General features: G+C 50.0%; 1 protein-coding gene across 2 annotated transcripts in view; it reads right to left on the bottom strand.

Moving 5' to 3' along the window:
• Positions 1-20,537, bottom strand: part of XPO6 (exportin 6) — a 626,381-nt gene that overhangs the window by 87,016 nt on the left and 518,828 nt on the right. For both annotated transcript variants that reach the window (XM_085628383.1, XM_085628384.1), the window contains exon 18: positions 14,985-15,140. In XM_085628383.1, the coding sequence (XP_085484509.1) occupies positions 14,985-15,140 (156 nt within the window). The remainder of the gene's footprint in view (positions 1-14,984; positions 15,141-20,537) is intronic.

Genomic DNA, 20,537 nt, shown 5'->3' with positions numbered 1-20,537 from the left:
GAAATACGTAGCCATGCATGGTATTGATTGCTCTAGAGGCAGTGACTGCGGCGTCAAGTGCACATTTAATTGAGGCATTTGAGATGAGCTTTCCCTCTTGTATAAGGTCATTTGCCTGGGTCTTGTATTGGTCTGGTAGGTGTTGTATGAGATCTTCTAACTGATCATAGTGAGCCCTATCATAACGTGCCAATAAGGCTTGTGCGTTGGCAATACGCCAATGGTTAGCTGCTTGTGCTGCTACTCTTTTGCCCGAGGCTTCTAATAGTTTGGATTCTTTGTCTGGGGGCGGTGTATCTCCTGTTGTTTGGGAGTTAGCCCGCTTCCTTGCGTTGGAAAACACCAAAGAATCCAGAGGGAGCTGTCCTTTAATATAAGAAGGATCTTCTGGGGCAGGTCTATATTTTTTCTCAATTCGAGGGTTAAGTACCCTGGCCCGTACGGGGTCCTTAAAAACTTGTGACGTGTTTTATGACCCCTTTAATCATAGGTAAAATTTGAACTGATTTCTGAGACTGCTCAAAAGTGTCTAAAAGGAAGTCTTCCTCGGGTGCATCTGAGTTCATGGTGACGCCATGGTAAAGTGCTTCTCTAAGAACTAGTTGTCCAAACCCAAGGTGGTCATCTGGAGGTGAGGGTTTGGAAGGGTATGTAGTAGGATCAGGTACATCAGGCAGAGGGTAAGCCCAGTCGTCCAATGGTACAATATCCGGATTTGTGAAAGGATCATTAGGATCATTAAGATCATCCAGATCACCCCCTCCCCCTAGGTCGTCGTCATCATCCTGTGGAGGGGATGTATGTGAAGGAGACGGTGAAGGTAATGGTGGTGGAGGCAGGGGGGGTGGGGTAAGGAGGAATGGGTGAAGTGGCTGAGTCCTTTTTTTTTTTTACAGGAGCTGGAGAAGGTGTTGTGTCTAGCTTCCTTTTCTTACATGGCACAGCAGTGACATGTCCAGTTTTTGGATTAATATAGATCCTTTTTTGCGTTGGATCTGGGTGGAAAAGTTCTTGGTCTTCACGAACAATCTTTGGCGATGATTTTTTCGGTTCCGATCTATGTTTTGGGTGATCGGTAGAGTCTTTAGGAGGTGTAGTATAGACCTTAGCCGGTTGTTTCGGTGCTGATGAGGGTTTCGGTGCTGATGAGGGTTTCGGTGCTGATGAGGGTTTCGGTGCCGAAATGGAGTCTTTAAGCTTGAGAGCTTTCAGTGCCGGCTGGTCTACGGGCCACGATGGTTTCGGCGCAAAAGGTGCCGGAGCCGGCTTCGGTGCCGAGAGGTCTTGTATCTTCGGTGCCGAAGGTGCTGGGGGTACAATAATATGTTTGCTCGGGCCCGAGCCACCTGAAGGCTTGTATTTCTTCAGAGCCGAGCCCGAAGGCGGGGCTTCTGAAGGTTGTTTTGGGTCGCGACTGGGGCCAGCTGGCGAAGTCTTGACCAATGCCTTTTTTGGAGGGGTTGGAGTAGGGGCATCGGTACTCACGCGTTGCCCCGGAGTAATGGGGTCGTCGGAGACGTCTGCTTCTGATATACTGTGAAGTTCCTCGGAATCTTCTTCCGGGACATCGGGGCCCTCATCAAAGATGTCCTCTGGTTCCGGAGCTGGTCTGTGTGCCATGATATGGCGTCGAGCTCTCCGGTCCCGAATGGTCTTCTTGGATCGGAATGCGGCGCAGGCTGGACAGCTGGACTCGTCGTGTTCTGGCGACAGGCACAGGTTGCAGACCTTGTGATGGTCACTGTGCGGGAATTTTGCTCCACATTGGGGGCATTTTTTAAACAGCGTCCTTTTCATGAGCCGCAGGCCTCACGGCGCGGATAGGTTTAATCGCCCGCGTCGACGTCTGGAACCGGCCCGATGAATTCGATGTCGAGTAAAGGTGTATCGATGAAAATTATAAAGGGTTTTTCCGCTTCGAAAAGCTTGGTTTAGAAGTTTTCTACCGGAGTGGAAAAGTTTCATCCGAACCCAATGGCAGAAAAAAACAATCTGAGGATGGAGTGGATGCCCATGCGCACTGTAGTCCAAGGGAGGAGTCACCTATCTCGTGACCAGAAGACTTCTTCCGAAGACAACAACAACCTGCAAGCATCCGAGGCCAACACCAGATGGCGATCTTATCCCAAGTGTGTGATCTGCAGCTCATATGCCTCGAACATATTATTGATTGTCATCCTCTACCTAACATAAATGAAGTTGTAAGTATGTTGGGTGGAGCTACAGTGTTCTCTACACATGATCTTAGGTCGGCGTATCACCAAATTGAATTGGCAAAAGAATCTAGACATCTAACAGCGTTCATTACTCCTCAGGGTCTATTCCAGTTTAAAAGAATGCCGTTTGGATTGGCGTCAGCGGCGTCTGTTTTTCAAAGGTCAATGTGTCATTTGTTCAAGGATATGGAAGGTTTTGACAAGTGTTTCCAAGACGATATTTTGATTTTTCTCCAAACAAGGAAATGCATACGGAACATCTCAGAAATGTGTGTAATGTGCTAAATAATAAAGGTTTAACGCTCAAAAGCAAAAAATGTAAATTGTATCAAGACACTGTTGAGTATTTGGGGCATACTGTATCAAAAGAGGGGGTATTTCCCAAGAGATCTCTTGTTGACGCCATTTTGAAGGCTCCAGCACCAGATTGCAAAGAGCAGCTGCTGTCATTTTCTGGGCTATGTGAATATTACAGCAAATTCATCAAAGATTACGCTACAAAAATGGAACCCCTTAGGGAGCTATCAAGGAAGAATATAGAATTCGTTTGGGGGGAAAAGACAGCAAGAGGCTTTTGAGAACATTAAAAGTGAGATGTTGAGCGCCCCAACCCTCAAGGCGTTCTGCATGAATAAAGTGTGTGTGCTAACCATTGATGCGAGCCTTTATGGTTTGGGGTGTGTGATCTCAACGTGGAGGTAGAGAAGAGTGGAATGTCGCATTCGCTTCTCGCACTTTAAGTATCACTGAGAGGCGTTATGCAGTTATTGAAAAGGAGTTATTGGGATGTATGTGGGGAATTGAGCATTTCCGTAACTATATTTGGGGTGCTAGATTTGTTTTGAGGACAGATCACAAACCTTTAGTATCAATTTTGTCGCCGGGAGGTGGATCAAAAGCCACAGCTCGAATTGCCAGGCTCATGTCACAGTTACAGGAGTACACTTTTGATGTGGAATTTGTTCCTGGTAAAATAAATGTGATGGCGGATTGTCTGTCAAGACTTCCCTGTGATGCTGAGGTTGATTGTGAAGATGATGAAGTAGTTACTAATGTTTCTGAAGTAACATCAGGTAGATTTGGTTCCATTACTGAAGAAATGTTGAAGGAAGCTATGGAAGGAGTAGTTTCTTTTCTGTAACTCCAGTTCTGTAGTAGGGGTATCTCTGTGATAGTCATAATCTAGTGAATAGTCCCGCCCATGAGCCAGGACCCTGAGAGACAGGATGAAAATCAGGCTCCAGGTCCTGGAGGACAGAAGACTGAAGGCACGAGGTGGGTCTGGAGGGGCTGATTCTGCCCGTGCTGAGGCCTCTGGGGGGCTCCCCAGGGGCAGGAAGACCAGCAAGAGTCCCCACTCCCCGTCGAGGGCGTCGTCGAGGGGGATGACTACAGTCTGTTCGCCATCTCCCCAGGGCTCTGGAGAGAAGCGGCGTCGACGATCGACGTCGAAGGAGCTGAACAGACCGCCGTCGACATCGGCGTCGTCTACGCCGTAGACGTCAAGCCATCGGCGTCAGGATCGGACCCGGCGTCTGCGCTCGCCGTCGAGGGGAGGTCGCCGATCGCCGTCGGCGAAGAGAAGAAGGTCGCCGTCGAGGGGCTCCTCGACGTGTCGAGCCAGCCGACACCCGGCGTCGAGGCGGCGGTCGGCGTCGAGATAGACGTCGCGAAGAACGACGTCACGGAGGAGACCGCCGTCGAGGAGACCGCCGTCGAGACGGCGCAGGGGGAGCCCTGACGCCAGGAGTACGAGAGGAACGGAGTCGCCGGGATCGGTGTACTCCGTGGTGTATACACCTCCGCCTCCTCCACCTCTGCCACCACCGCCTCCTCCTCCATCACCACCACCGCCGACACCACCACCGCCGCCACCACTGCCGCCGGTGTCACCGCCTCCACCGCCGCCTATACCACCTCGCACGCCGTTGGGGCCACCTGCGGTTCCACCACGGTCGGTCTCCCTGCCCAGGTATCCGACTCCACCGCAGGGGACGCCAAGACCGCGACACCCACGTTGCTGGGCCCGGCTAGGCCGGCGGACAGGCCAAAACCGAGGAGGTCGCGCTCCCGCTCCTTCAGGAGGAGAAGGTCGCGGAGTCGTGGACGGTCGTCGTCGTCATCGGGACGACGCCATAGGAGGCACAGGTCCAGGTCGCGCACAAGGTCCTCGGCCAGGGATTTCTCACCAACGCTGTCGGACTCACCGGGGACTAGGGTGTCTCCGGTGGATGATCTGGTCTCCTTCCAGGAGGTGCTGCTGAGGGGGGCAGCCAAGTTGGGCATCACGGTGACGGTACCGACACCCACGACGTCCGTGATATTCTAAACTCTACACAAAAAGCACCTGTCTCGCCCCCTGCTACCTCTAGTGCCGGGACTGGTGGAGCCCGCGTTGGAGTTGTTCCTCACCCCCGCGGTGACAAAATTCGTTCCCTCACGGCTCATGAAAAAGTATCGGGCCCCGGACTCGGACCATGCCTTTTTACGGATGGACCCGAAGCCGGACTCTGTCATCGTGACGGCAGCGAGGAAGCAGCATGCGACTACACCTTCATCGACAGTCCCGCCCGACAAGGAAAGCCGCTGGCTGGATTCGGCGGGCAGGAAGGTGTGTGGGACCGCGTCTACCACCATGAAGGCGGCAAGTGCGGGGGCGCTGTTGGGACGTTACGACCGGGCCCTGTGGGAGTCTCTCCAACAGTATGCGGATCTGCTGCCCCGGGACAGGAAGGAGGACTTCCTGGAAACGGTGCGAGAGGGCATGCTGGTTTCGAACCAGGTCATCAGTGCGGCAGCGGATGTCTCCTTGTTGGCGGCGCACTCCTACTGTCATGGCGTCCATCAAAGGCGTCACTCTTGGCTGCGCCTGACGTCGCTCAAGCCAGAGGCTCAGCACAGATTAGCCAATCTGCCCTTCTCGGGGGAAACCCTGTTTGGAAAACATGCGGATGATGAGATGGCCTGCATGAAGGCGGAGGCGGAGACCCTGACGGCTGTCTGGTTGGAGAAGGCCGAGAAGAAGAAGCGCCCGTTCCAGAGGCGATTCGGGTCTACGGGCAGAGGGCGTGCGCAGGGTTCGGGACAGCAGCAGCACCAACAGCAGCAGTTCCGGAAGCCCTTCCAGAAACGCCAGAGGGGTAGAGGAGGCCAGCAGGCTACTACCACTACCAAGGGCCCGGCTGGGTCTCGGCCCTGAGCGACTATTTCCCCCCTCAACCGTTACCCACTCCAGTGGGGGGGGAAGCATTCAATTTTTTCCGGCAGAGTGGAGAAAAATTACTCAGGACAAGTGGGTGCTGAATATTGTTTGCAATGGAAACAGTCTTCGGTTTATCAGCCCGCCTCCAGCGATTCCGCCGGTAAGCTCTCAATTTCAGCTGCGAGAGCTCCAGGCGGAGGCAGACATCTTGTTGAGAAAAAAGGCGGTAGAAGAGGTACCTCTGTCTCAAAGGGGAAGAGGTCTGTACTCTCGGTTCTTCCTCGTTCGCAAGAAGGACAAGAACGAGTTCAGGCCCATTCTGGTTTTGCGACAGGCAAACAAATGGATTCGCAGAGAGAAGATTTGCATGCTATCGTTGCATCAGATTTACCCTCAGCTGCAACGGGGAGACTGGCTCTGTGCCATAGATCTACAGGATGCGTACTTCCATGTGCCCATCGCACGGAAGCACAGGAAGTTCCTGCGATTCCAAGTCGGCGCCAATCACTATCAATACACAGTACTGCCATTCGGGCTAAAATCTGCGCCCAGGACCTTCTCGAAGTGCATGGCGGTGGTGGCGGCAAACCTGCAGAGGAACAAGGTGTTTGTCTACCCGTATCTGGACGATTGGCTGATCAAGGCCTCATCCTTCTCGGAAGCAGAACACCACTTCCGGTGGACGTGCGTTCTTTTGCGCAAATTGGGGTTCCACGTCAACATGTCCAAATCGGTTCCGACTCCGGTCCAGTGCATTCAGTACCTGGGAGCCTCCATCGATACGCGGTCAGCAAGCGTGTCTCCTTCGGAGGAGAGACGGTTATCACTCCTTCGGAAGGCCCAGGAACTCAGGATTGCTCCATCGACGACAGTGAGGAAGGTGTCTTCACTGCTGGGATCGATGGCCTCATGTATCTTCCTCACGCACGGCTGCACATGAGACCGCTGCAGGAGTGCTTGGAGGATCAGTGGGATCAGAGGACAGGTTCTTGGGACGACAAGATGCGGCTGTCTCTACATGCTCTTCAGTCTCTGAAGTGGTGGTGCTCGGCAGAGAACCTCTTCAGGGGGGTTCCCTTCACAAGGACATTCCCACGTACAGTGTCGTGACAGATGCGTCTCTCCAAGGCTGGGGAGCGCATTCCGGGGAATTGCAGATTCAGGGAAAGCGGTCCCAGTTGGAATCGACGTACCACATCAATTTCCTGGAACTAAGAGCTGTCTTCCTGGCGCTGAAGGCATTCCTTCCGTCCTTCCAGACGGACTCGCTGCTGATACAGACGAACAATACAACCACTATGTATTACCTCAACAAGCAGGGGGGGTTGAGATCGCGCACTGTCGCAGGAGGCGCTGGCGATCTGGCGCTGGCGATCTGGCACTGGCTTCGGGCCCGAGGACTAACGATTACGGCCACGCATCTGCCAGGGGTACAGAATGCTCAGGCGGACGCACTGAGCAGACTGATTCAGGAAAACCACGAATGGGTCATAAACGACGAAGTACTAGGAGAAGTCTTCGCAAGGTGGGGGACTCCAGACTTAGATCTGTTCGCCACCGCCGAAAACAGCAAATGCCGAGACTTCGCATCCAGGTACTACCAGCGGGGGACGCTGGGGAATGCGCTATGGATCGATTGGTCGAACAGCTTTCTGTACGCTTTTCCACCCATTCCCCTGATTCCGGCAGTGCTCATCAAGCTGTCCCAGTCCAGGGCGCGGATGATCCTGATCGCCCCGGAATGGCCCAGACAGTGGTGGTTCACGGACCTACTTCACCGGTCTCTCCTTCCTCACATACGGTTGCCGTGCAGGCCGGACCTTCTCACGAAGTTCGGGGGGCGGATGGTGCACCCCAACCTCTCGTCTTTGAGTTTGGCGGCATGGCTCCTGAAATAGTGCAATATGGCCATCTGAATCTACCAGAAGATTGTATGGACATACTGAAGGAGTCTAAACGACCTTCCACTAGGACGTCCTATGCCTATAAGTGGAAGAGGTTCTGTATCTGGTGTAAGTCCAAGAACTTTGATCCTACGACATGTAAGGAAGATGTCATCCTTCCATATCTCTTACATTTGGCGCAGTCTGGCCTTAATTTCCATTCCATTAAGGTTCATCTGGCTGCTTTGACTGCTTACATGAAATGCCCTTCACAGACTTCCTTCTTTCAGATTCCTGTGGTCAAGGATTTTTTGGAAGGCTTGAAGAAAGTGTTTCCTCCTGTCAGACTTCCCTCGCCTTCCTGGGACTTGAATGTGGTGCTGTCCAGACTGATGAAGGAGCCTTTTGAACCCATTCACAAGGCTTCATTGCAGCATCTATACTGGAAGGCGGTGTTCCTAGTGGCCATTACATCGGCCCGCAGGGTGAGTGAACTTCAGGCATTATGTTGTCAAGAACCTTATACTATATTTCACGCTGCTAAGGTTGTGATGCGTACTCACCCTAAATTTCTTCCTAAGTGTCATGATCCAGGGGCCGACGGCGCAGTTCCGAGGAAGGAGGACTCCAAACCCCAGCAGTCCCCGCGGCCACCCGCCGGAAGTAGACATCACGGCACCCCGGTCGAGCATAAAAGGCGCGGCAACATGGTAGGCGGGGCCAATGATTCCCGTTCAAACTTGCAATTCCCAACGGCTCCGAGCAGACTCCCGCATCGTCCACCAACCTGACTCCTGACCAGCCGGCGACCCGGCGTGGATCTCTCGGCAGCTGACTACCCGATGATTCCCAGGAGGTAAGCGCGCCGCGGTTTCTACCAAGCGCCGCCAGAACCAGTACTGTTCCCTGAGGCCCGGACCTGCATCGGGACTCGGTTCTCCCTGTGCTCCCCTGCAGATTCCTCCAGCGCTACCTACACCGACGGACCTCCCGGTGCTCCTCCGCCCCAGGGATTCCCGGGCGTGAGTGGCAGCACCACCCGCATCCTCAGACCTCCCGGCGCTCCTCCGCCTACAGGATTTCCCAGGCGTGAGTGGCAGCGCCACCTACACCTACGGATCTCCCAGTGCTCCTCCGCCCCGGGATTTCCCGGGCGGGTGTGGCAGCACCACCCGCATCCACAGACCTACAGGCGCTCCTCCGCCTATAGGGTTTTTCCAGGCGTGGAGTGGCAGCGCCACCAGCATCTTCTACATTCACCGAAAGCCGCGGCGGCACCGGCGCTCCTCCGCCCCCGGAGTTCCCGGGCGTGAGTAGCAGCGCCTAAGACCGCGAGCCGCTTCGAGTCTTTCCCTTCGCCTCCCCGTGAAGGAACGAGGAGCGCGAGTGAGGAGAGCGCCTAAACACCATCCGCATCTGCAAACATTCCGAGCAGACTTCGATGGGGGAGTAGGACCCTCTCACTCTTCGTCCCCTCCGTGAGGTAACGGATCAGGGACCTGCAGAGAGGAGCCACATTGGACTCATCAACACCAGAGACCCCTCCAGCGTCCCAGAGAGGACCCTAGCCGACCTTCCGCTGTAGGAGGGAAGGAACCCCAGGTAGGGGGAAGAACTAGTTGGGTGGTGTGGGGGATATAGAGAGGAGCCTGTGGGTAATCCGTCTTCTTGTCTCTTACAGGTCTCTCTCCCCGCTGTTCCTTCCCTGCCTTCCCTCACCCACCTATCTTCTCGTCCGAGGGTATTACACGTAAACCGGACAGGGGACGGATGGGCGGGGGACCCACACATAGCATCGACGTCATCCTGAGGAGAGGAATTACTGGGACCGCGACACTAAGGTTATCTCTGATTTTCATGTCAACCAGACCATAACTTTACCTACGTTCTTTCAGAATCCCTCTTCGCCAGCGGAAAGGTCTCTCCATTCCCTGGATGTTCGGAGGGTGTTGAAATTTTATCTGGATAAGACCAAGGATATTCGTAGGTCAGACCAATTGTTTAATTATGGATCAGTCAGGACCGGTCTCGCGACCTCTAAGCAGTCCATTTCTCGGTGGATTGTGTCCTGCATACAATTGTGTTATCAAAAGGCTAAAGACCTTAGGGGGTAAACCTACGGCTCATTCCACCAGGGGCAAAGCTGCCACGACGGCTTTGCTGCGTAATGTTCCGATTGCGTAAATCTGCAAGGCGGCCACTTGGAAGTCGGTCCATACCTTTGCTGCGCATTACTGTCTGGACACGGATGCCAGGGCAGATGCTCAGGTTGGGCAGGCTTCGCTGCGAAATTTGTTCGCACAGTAGTGGTATTGTCTTGTGTATTCTCCACCGCCGTTGTTGTGTGGGGATCGGCTTGCCATTCTATTCACTAGATTATGACTATACACAGAGATCCCCTACTACAGAAGGAGTAGTTTCTTTTCTGTAACTCCAGTTCTGTAGTAGGGGTATCTCTGTGATAGTCATATTCGCCCGCCCTCCTCCCCGGTGGAGAGATGAATATTCATGTAAGGAATGCTACAGGTCTGGCGTGCTACGCCTTCAAAAAGAACTGAAAGTAAAAGGGACCTGCTGTGCATTCTGGGATACTGGGAAAGTTCTGGAAAGTTTTCTTAAAGGCACAGTATCCCGTTCTGAGCCACATAATGGCAGCCTATGGGGCTTGTCTGTCCATTCCTTCCTCTCTATAATTCCAGAGGCTTTTGCTGGGAGAGGCAGGGTGTTTTCCCTTGTGGAGAAAAGCTGGACAGGCAGTGCTGTTTGTGGATGTTGGCGGAATTCTAGTTGAAGTACTGGACAGTGTAGCCTGTGGGTATAGGCTGCATTATCTGTCTTTAGATTAAATTCTCTCTTAAAGGTGGATGCAGGTCTGCATGATTTGACACCTTAAGAGATTATTTTTTATTGCTCCGGGGTCCCCGCACATGGGCAGGACTATTCACTAGATTATGACTATAGACAGAGATCCCCTACTACAGAAAATGATGTTCTTTTGCGTAAAGTCATGGATTACGTTAAGATAGGCTGGCCAACTAAACTGGATATTCCTGCTGATGCTTTTCGGTAGGTTTCTGAAGAACTTTTCATTGAGGGGGACTTAATTTTTCGGCAGGGAAAGTGCATTCCTCCTTTATCCCTTCGTGATCGCATTATAGCAATAAGTCATGAAAGTCACTTGGGAATGTCTTCTATGAAGAGATTAATTAGATCCGTTTTCTGGTGGCCCGGACTGGACAGGTTTGTAGACAAAGTTGTCCGAGAATGTCAAGAGTGGTGATAAAATGTGTAAATGTGATCCTGCGTGTTTCAAAATGTGTTATATTGTAATCAATATATAATTTATATGTCTATGTTGCTTTAAGTTTGTTGTGTATCTATGATTCCTGCATATGCTATTCTGTTGTGCATTCTGTTTAGAACTGTGGTGATGAACTGCTGTTTTATTCTACTGGTGACCTGGATGAAAGAAGTACTGTGCCTCACTGCATTAAAACTACATTTCAACTTTAATGCTTGGATTCATCTTATGAATATTACAGAGGTGTCAAGAGCATTTTATCACAGTACTTCCACAATCAGAAGTAGATGATAAAAGCAACAATAGATAGTCAAGATACACTGGATAGCCAAGAATACAAATCAAAGCTTGCACTACTTAAAATTTAAAGGAAAAAACAACAATCATTAAGTTTTAACCAACCCCTTTTTATGTCAACTGGAAACCCACATCACTCAACTCTACGCCATTTTATAGGTGTCGAGTCAATATGTAAAATCAGCTCAATCTTTGCACCCCTCTCCTCACATGCTGTGGTATCAAGTGGGATGCATGTGCATCTAAAACAGAAAGCTACAAAGTTCTGTCTTCTTCAAACCAAACTGGAACAGTAGAGTATGCAATTCTCCATAGTCCACAGATTAAACAACTTACTATTAAAGAACCTAACTTGACTTTACAGATATTGTGTGTGGGACACTGCAGGCTCGGGACAAAGATCTTCTGGAGGCGACCACCGGTTGGAGAGGTAAGTTGTGATGAAGTGGGATGCCGGACACCGTCAGGTGGGCCAGCCAAGGCCGTGGGGCGTCAGGTACGGGGGTGTCTTTTGGCATTGTGTTTTTCTTACCCACTTCGGTTGCGGTCGGGGGAATCCTCCAGGAAGGGCCCAGGATAGACAAAGTCTGGTTGGGGAAGGGAGGGCAGGTTCTCTGAGTTCTGGGGGGCTGCTGGACACACCGGGATTTCGCTGGAGCAGGTCACGGTTGGGACAGGGAAGTGGGGCTGAAGTCAGTTGGTGTCCTCCTCCTCTTCCTTCAGCGCGGCTCTTCGGTCCTCCTTCTTGTATCTTCTTGTCTGAGGAGGCAAGGTTTGGGGTTGTCCCTGAATACTAAATTGAGGGTCATTACAGGTGGGTACAGGTTAGTACCAATGGGTCCCTTCCTTGGGGTGGGTACACCCCCTATTATGCCATCCTCCAGTGGGAGAGGGGCATATGCCTCACTCTGGTTAACTGGGTCCCCCCCATCTTCAAGATGACGGGGACAGAGTTGTGCCGATTATCCCACCCAAAGTGGGGACAGAACTGGTGGGGGGCAGTTGCAGGGAGCAGCAAATGGTGGGGTCAGTTTACAAAGGCGGCAAGCCTTTGAAGATTACCCTTCATGGACCCTACCCATCCTGGGGGGGAGGCATGGCACCTCGTCCAAGGATGTGCTTTGTTTCAGGACCCCGAGAGCGGCAGGCTCTCGACCCAGGGGTCCAGAAAAATGTCTGGTGGTGGCAGCTGGGAAGCAGCCTTTCAGCCAGGACACTAGAGTTAGGTCGTTTTTCAGGGGGCATCTCTAAGATGCCATCTGAGTGCATTTTTCATTAAATTCCACATTGGCATTGTGTGGCTTTAATGTGCTGAGAAGTTTGATGCCAAACTTCCCAGTTTTCAGTAATGTTATTATGGTGCTGTGGAGTTCGTACTGACAACCTCCCAGCACCATATACTCTTAATGGCATCACTGCACTTCTATGTCTAAGATCTGGTTTATGCACTGTAGGGGTACATGACTCATGCACCTGTACCCTCACTACTGGCATAGTGCACCCTGCTAGAGGGGTGACTGATCTATGCCAGGGCAGTGGTTTTGTGGGCATGGCACACAGGGATGTGTGCCATGTCGACTCTTCGCTTTGCCCTGCTCCAAAACACACAACCTGCAACGGCAGTGTGTGTGTTTAAAGGTACGGGGCCTCAAAGGGTGGCACAATAAGTACTGCAGTCCTTAGAGGCCTTCCCTGGCCACAGTGCCCTTGGTATCTGTGGTACCATTTACAAGGGACTGGCAAGTGGCCAAATAGTGCCAATTGAGTTTTGTCTCAATGCAGCTTAGAGAAAGACATAGGCCATGGGTACCTGGTTGGCAGGAACCCAGGGCACACTCAGTCAAAGTACATCAACAGTTTGTCAAAAAGTGTGGGCCGCCATGGAAAAAGAGGGCATTTTTTTACAATATTTGATATTTTGTATTAAGCCTTTATTCAGGATCCACATTTTGTATCTTTGTTACTGAATGCATAGAACTGAAGTAGCCTAAGAGAAAGTGCCAGGAGCCCATAGACTGTGGCCTCAACTGGTTCATGCAGATAAAAATGGATTTATCCCTGGCAGGGACACCTCTTTAACATGTGGAGATTTTACCAACTCATGGCCTTGAGCAGCCATCCTAGTGCCTCAATCTACACCAAGCGTTTGATACCCTGCACTGAGACTACTCTATTGTGTCCTGTCGCACCTTGGCTTTGGTGAGTGCATAGACCGCCGGATCCGTATCTCATACATTAACACAACAGTCTGTGTTAATGGGGGGGGGGGGGGGGGGGGGGGGGAGGGGGGCTTCTTTCTGAATCCATTTCTGTGGGCAAGGCCACCATGCAAGGTTGCCCACTCTCGCCACTCCTCTTTGCTCTTGCAATGAAGACCCTGGTGGCTCCGTCGAGACAAGGAAGCAAAGAGAGGAATTCCATTACCGTATGGATCCCATTCACACTCTATATGTGGATGATGCCCTCTATTACTTCAGAGATCGTTCCACCGCTCCCTTATTAAGTACCTGTGGGCTGAGTACGGCATGCTCTCTGGGTAAGCTGGAATACATCGTGCCTTTTCCTCCCGGGACCCACCATGGAACTGGTCACCCTAGACTTGGGCAAGGAACCCATTCGCTAGTAACATACCTCATTTCATTATTTAGGGATCCGTATCTACCATTCAGTGCAGATCTTATTAGATGGGAACTTGAAAGTGGAGTTCTCATTGACAGCAGTGGTGTTATCACTCTGGTCCCTGGTGTCCTTCTGGCGGGGCACTCCCACTGTCTGATGGGCCGCTTCATGGTATCCAGATGGTGATAATGCATTTCTGTATTATTTTGCTGTCCTTTCAATCGTCCTATTCAGCAGTTCTTTGGGGACCTTCGCAATCTCACAGGAGACCTTATATGGCACAACTCTTGTAGGTGGGTGACCCTGTCCACACTGCAGCCCCAATTGGTGCAAGTCGGCCTTGGGCCCCCAACTTTGTATATTATTTGGTGGCTCAACTCCAATGGCTCACCTTGTGGTAGGTGGACAGCTTCCTGGAGGACACTGGCACATTGGTCCCACGCTCACTCAATCCACAATGCTGTCACAAGTATCTCGGGGGACTTGACAAGCTTCTCCTCCAGGTAGCCCTGACCTGCCTTACCAAAGCCTTGAGGACCATGGATCACATTCCACCCTATTTTCCTGTGGTTCCCCTATCGGTCTAGCCCTACCACTGAACAGGACCTACACATCTAGGACCAGGTCTGAATACTAACTTTGGGAGACTTATTTTACCAAGGTCAACTATGCACATTCCCCTCCCTCACAGAGCATTACGTATTACACTAAGAAAATTTCTCCTCCATGCCTTCCTAAAGAACGTACTAAGAGATAACTGAGTCGTAAGCAACCTGGAACTGGCCAATCATCATTTGCTGCAAGCTCTAGATAAGCTGGGCAGAAGTCACCATTTGATCGATCAGCTGGCTTCATGGGGACTAGGTAGCTCAGACATAAATCAAATAGAGGCCCTAAGGGACACCTGAGATGGAGTTCGACCAGCCTCTCAACATTAAAGAGTGGGATAAAGTGCTAACATATTACTGGAAAGCATTGTGAAATGCCAGTCTTCAATTTATCCAATTCTATATGCTGCACAAGGAATACCCTTCCAGTCAGTGGATCACCTGGATACTTCCGGGGACCAAATAACATTGACAAAGATGCTGCACTACCACAACAGACAGGAACATGTTCTGTGTGACTGCTCCCACATATGCCCTTATTGGGAGGACTGACATCCTGGCAAAACTCGAGATGGGAGCAGGCCTTTTGGTAGCAGGATCCTGGGAGTCGCTCGAGTTGACCTCACTATTAGACTTTCTGATACCCTAGCATTCGAACAACATCTGATTTATATGGTTCTGAAATGCTTTATACAATGTTTGTATGATGTAATAAATGCTAATCGAAAGCTTTCATGAAAATAAATACAATTGTAAACTGGGTCACAGTGCTGTCAATCATATGTGGATTTAAGATGTGGTTGTGCAGCATGGTACAGAAATGAAAGTGGAAGCAAAAAAGCTTAAAGTGCAATTTACCTGATTGGTGGATGTAGGCTGGAAACAAGGCCAGTGAAACCTGCACAGACTCCTGCAGGGACTGATAGCAGATCTGCCTTGACTTTGTTGACTCCCCTGAGATGTTGTCCACAATATCTTTTAATACACCGAGTGTTTCATGGATGGTAACCTTGCCTAAAAAGTAAATACAAAATAATAAACGATCATGATCTTCTACCCAGAGTACAACATCTTAGCGTATAGAACAATAACATACCCAGTCTCGCCTCGCAAAAAATTCAGCAGTTAACAGTTTCTTATTAATTTATCTCCAGCTGTTATATCTCACTCACACATTTTTTCAAATGCTTTGGCAACAGTATGTGTTTTAAACACTGCAAAACCTGACACTAAGAAGTCCTGGTTGCTAGAAATTGGAAGTTTGAGACAGTTCCTCCTTATTACCTAAACTCCTATTTTTGGTACCTAGAATCTCAACACCTCATGCACTCCTTTAATAAAACTGGATGGAAGAACATAAGTAGTGGAACAGAATTACACCTAGTGCACAGGTATGGGAAGATATAAAATAGACAGATCTAAAGTGCAAACTGCAAACAAGATTTCTATCTTGACATGCAGGAGTGAAAACAGAGGCATAAAATGTCTAGGTATTTTACAGCAGATATTTCCACTCAGACAGCATAAGCATACACACTTCCAGATTTGGTCGTTTTTTGGTGAAAAAACAGAGTTCTGTTCTTTTGGCAATCCTACATTTGAATGAAGTAAGAATATGAGGCTAGTTGCAATGGCTACACTTACAAATCAAAACCTGCCAGTGCATCTTCTTTTGTGATCAAAGCCTTTCAGTTGTCTTGGGTGCAGCAGTCGGCTGTAGGGGATTCTTTGATTGGGGAACCCAAGAGTACTGAAAGTAGGGACAGGAATGCTCAGTGGAAAGAAAATGATTAAACGTTTTGGTGGTGGGATGGAGTCTTTCCTGGCTCTTCAGTCAACAGGAATGTCGAAGTCAGTAGAAGCAATTACTGTATTAAGGTAAGAACAAGGAATAAACAAATCTTCCAGGACTATAAAAGGAATATGCTACTTACTAGTATGCATCTGTTCTTGGCATGTAGAGCCGCAGATCTACACACTTTTGCATAGATCGCCATCTGGTGTTGGGCCCGGATGTTTGCAGTTTGTTTTTCCTCTTGGAAAGTCTTTGGAAGTCACGAGGTCGGTGACTCCTCCTTTGGATGGTATTGCGCATGGGCTTAGGCTCCATCCTCAGATTGTTTTTCGCCAGCAGGGAAAGATGGAGCGATGAAGAAACCCATGTGTGTTGTATCTAAATAAGATAAACTGGAACAGATACAGGTAGCCGGGGAGGCGGGTGGGCGTGTGTAGATCTGCAGCTCTACATGCCAAGAACAGATGCATACTGGTAAGTAGCATATTCCGTTCGAGGCATATGAGCTGCAGATTACACACTTTTGCATAGACTATATAGCAGTTCCCAACCTTAGCGGCGACCACCGGTATCTGTTGCAGTGGTTTGAAATAATGTTTTGAGTACAGCCTGGCCCACACTAGCTTGTTGCTTAGTTTGCACATCTACACAATAGTGTTTTGTGAAAGTGTGCGGTGTTGACCATGTAGCTGCTTTGCGGATATCATCTAATGGGATGTTCCCTAAAAATGCCATGGAAGCCCCTATCTTTCGTGTAGAATGGGCTTCAGGGGGAACGGATAGCGTTCGTTTTGCTTTGTGGTAGCAAATCTGAATGCATTTTACAATCCACCTAGCTATCCCTGATTTTGAGATGGGGTTGCCCTTGTGTGGTGGAGAGAAAGAGACAAACAGTTGTTTGGTCTTTCGGAAAGGTTGTGTTCTCTCGATGTAGTAGAGTAAGGCTCGTTTGACATCTAGTGTGTGCAGAGCCCTTTCTGCAAAGGTCTGTGGTTGTGAGAAAAATACCGGTAGTTCTACAGATTGGTTTAGGTGAAAAGGGGAAATGACTTTAGGTAGGTATTTTGGGTTGGTACGGAGAACAACTTTGTTATGGTGCATCTGAAGAAAGGGTTCTTGTATGGTAAGTACTTGTATCTCACTGACCCTTCTAAGGGAAGTGATGGCTACAAGGAAAGCTGTTTTCCATGTTAGGAATTGCAGTTCACATTTGTGTAAAGGTTCGAAGGGAGGCCCCATTAGCCTTGTGAGAATAATATTTAGGTTCCACACAGGTGAGGGTGGTGGTACTCTGGGGGGAATTATTCTTTTTAGGCCTTCCATGAAGGCTTTAATGGCAGGTACTCTAAAGATTGAAAGATGTTGCCTGTTCTGTAAATAAGCTGCAATTGCTGCGAGGTGTAGTCGAATGGACGTACAGGCTAAATTACACCTTTGTAGGTGGAGTAAGTAGCCTATGATGTGTTGAATGGACATGTCCAGGGGATTGATGGTGTTATGGCAATAAACAACAAATAGTTTCCACTTGGCAGCGTAGCACGCTCTAGTGGTAGGTCGTCTAGCTTCTCTGATGACGTTCATACAGTCAGGGGGAAGATTTAGGTACCCAAATTCTAGGACTTCAGGAGTCAGATCGCAAGGTTGAGCTAAGCTGGGTCCGGGTGTCTGTTCTCTCCATGGTTCTGGGTTAGGAGGCATGGTGAGAGGTGCAGTTTTTGGTGTGGTACTACAGAGATTTCCAGCAGTGTGGTGTACCACGGTTGTCTGGCCCACGTTGGAGCTACTAGGATTAGTGTGTGGGAGTGTTGTTGTAGTTTGCGCACCACTAATGGAATGAGTGGGAGAGGCGGAAAAGCGTACACAAATTTGCCTGACCAGTTCATCCATATCGCATTTCCTTTGGACAATGGGTGTGGGTATCTGGCGGCGAAGCTTGGCATTTTGTGGGTGGCGAAGAGGTCTATTTGCGGATACCCCCACATTTGAAAGAACGGATGAAGAACCTGTGGGTGAAGTTCCCACTCGTGGATCTGTTGTGTCTGTCGGCTGAGCAGATCTGCCATGGTGTTTTGGACTCCTGGGACATGTTGGGCTAGGAGAAAGATAATGGGGGAATTGCCCATCTCCATATGCTCTGTGCTAATTGAGAGATCTGTGGAGAGTGTGCCCCGCCTTGTTTTTGTGTATAATACATGGCCGTCATGTTTGTGCGAATGCGGACTGCCTTGCCTGAAATCTGTGTTTGAAAAGATTTTAGGGCTAGAAAGATTGCTAGTAACTCCAGATGGTTGATATGGAGTAACTTTTGTTGAGGCGTCCATGTGCCCTGCACGGTGAGGTGTAATAGGTGAGCTCCCCAGCCGGAGAGCGATGCGTCCGTTGTTAGTATTATCTGGGGAACCGGGTCCAGGAACGGTTGACCTTTGGAAAGGTTTGTGGTGTTCCACCACTGCAGAGAGCGATGGGTGCGACCGTCTAACAACACCAGATCTGTCAGTTGACCTTGGGCCTGGTTCCATTGGCGCGCTAAGCACTCTTGGAGAGGACGCATCTGCAGTCTTGCATGGGGCACTATGAAAATGCAAGAGGCCATCATCCCTATTAGTTGCATGAACACTCGTGCTGGAAGGGAGTGTTGAGGTATGAATTTTTGTCGCAAAGCCTGAGTGCTTGCAATCCTGGCCGGATTGGGGTAGGCTATCGCTTTTGAGGTGTCTATGGTGGCACCGAGGTATTGTTTTATGGGGGATGGTTGTACCTGGGACTTTTGGTGGTTCATCGTGAAGCCTAGTTGGTAAAGTAGTTCGATTGTGGTGGCGGTGTGGCATACACACTGATTGTATGAAGTGGCTTTTATCAGCCAATCGTCCAAGTATGGGAAGACGTGGATGTTTTGTCTTCTCAGGTGTGCCGCCACCACCGCTAGGCACTTGGTGAATACCCGTGGTGCTGTTGTGACTCCGAACGGGAGCACTTTGAATTGGTAGTGTTGCCCGTCCACTACAAATCTGAGGTACTTTCTGTGAGCATGGTGTAATGGAATGTGGAAGTATGCGTCTCAAGTCCAGCGTGGTGAGGAAGTCGTTCTGGGAGAGGAGCGGAAGTGCCTGCTGAAGCGTTACCATGTGAAAATGGTCTGAGTGTATGTATGTGTTTAGGGGCCGGAGATCTAGAATAGGTCGTAGAGTCTCGTCCCTTTTTGGTATTCGAAAATAAAGGGAGTAGACCCCTATATTTTGTTGATTGACAGGAACGTGTTCTATTGCCTGTTTTTGTAGGAGGGAGATTACCTCCTGCTTTAGTAATGTTGAATGATCTAGTGACATTGGGCGTCGCCTGGGTGGAATGTTTGGGGGGGTAGATGTTAATTCTAGGCAGTAGCCTGACCGAATTATTTGGGTTACCCATTTGTCTGAGGTGATGGTCTCCCAGACATGAAGGAAATTTTGGAGTCTGCACCCCGACCGGAGTGGAATGGGTAGGCGTTGTGGCAGAGTGGGTGTGGTTTGTTTTGCCTCTGCCATTATTATTGTTACCCCTATAGCCGCCTCTTTGATGACCCCTCGTGAAGGTGGACTGAGCTGGGGATTTGTACGAAGTGGACGCAGTGTCTGAGGAGTAGCCTCTAGATGTACTCCGAAAGGAAGAGCGGCGAAAGGAGCGTCTAGGAGAGTGTGACTGTAAGGCTCCCATGGACTTCGCCGTATCCTTCTTCATTTTTTCTAGGGCCTCATCCACCTTTGGGCCAAATAGATGTTCCTGGTCAAAGGGATGGTTAAGGATGGAGGCTTGTACTTCTGGTTTAAACCCAGATACCCTTAACCAAGAATGGCGACGGAGAAGGACGCTGGTGTTGATGGCCCTGGAGGCTGTGTCTGCTGCATCTAGGCCACAACGTATGGAGGTATTTGTGATTGTTTTACCCTCTTGAATTAACTCGTTGGCCCTAGCTTTATATCTTTCAGGGAGATGGTGCATTATGCCTTCCAATTCGTCATAATGAGCCCTGTCATATCTGGCCAGCATTGCCTGGGTCTTTGCTATACGCCATATGTTGGCTGCCTGGGATGCTGTGCGTTTGCCTGATGCATCTAGCAGTTTTGATTCCTTGTCAGGTGGTGGTGCATCACCTGACACTTGTGAATTAGCCCTTTTACGTGCCGTAGATACTACTAAGGAATCTAGTGGCGCTGGTCCTCTGATTTAAGAGGGATCTGAGGGAGCAGGTTTTTCTTTTTTTTTCCCTCAATACGTGGGATAATGACCCTGGCTCTAACTGGGTCTTTAAAAACTTCTGCCGCATGCTTTACCACCCCTTTGAGCATGGGCAGTATGGAGGTGGACCTATGTGAATTATCAAATGTGTCTAGGAGGAAATCTTCCTCCACGGGGTCGGTATGCAAGTCCACCCCGTGATAATGTGCTGCCCTTTGCAGAAGATGGTTGAACCCTAATGAATCTTCTGGTGGAGATGGCCTAGAAGGGTAAATATCGTCTTGTGGGACGTTGGGGATATCTGGTATATTGTAATCGTCCCATGGATCTGGGGATCCTGTAGGGGTGGGGTCCTGTGGCACATCCCCCTGTATCATCATAGGTGTCCCCCTGATCATCAT

The sequence above is a fragment of the Triturus cristatus genome, chromosome 10 (assembly GCF_964204655.1).
Source record: "Triturus cristatus chromosome 10, aTriCri1.1, whole genome shotgun sequence".
NCBI classification, from domain to species: Eukaryota; Metazoa; Chordata; class Amphibia; order Caudata; family Salamandridae; genus Triturus; species Triturus cristatus.
Note: the sequence above shows the minus strand (reverse complement) of the source record. Positions and strands in the feature narration are given on the sequence as shown.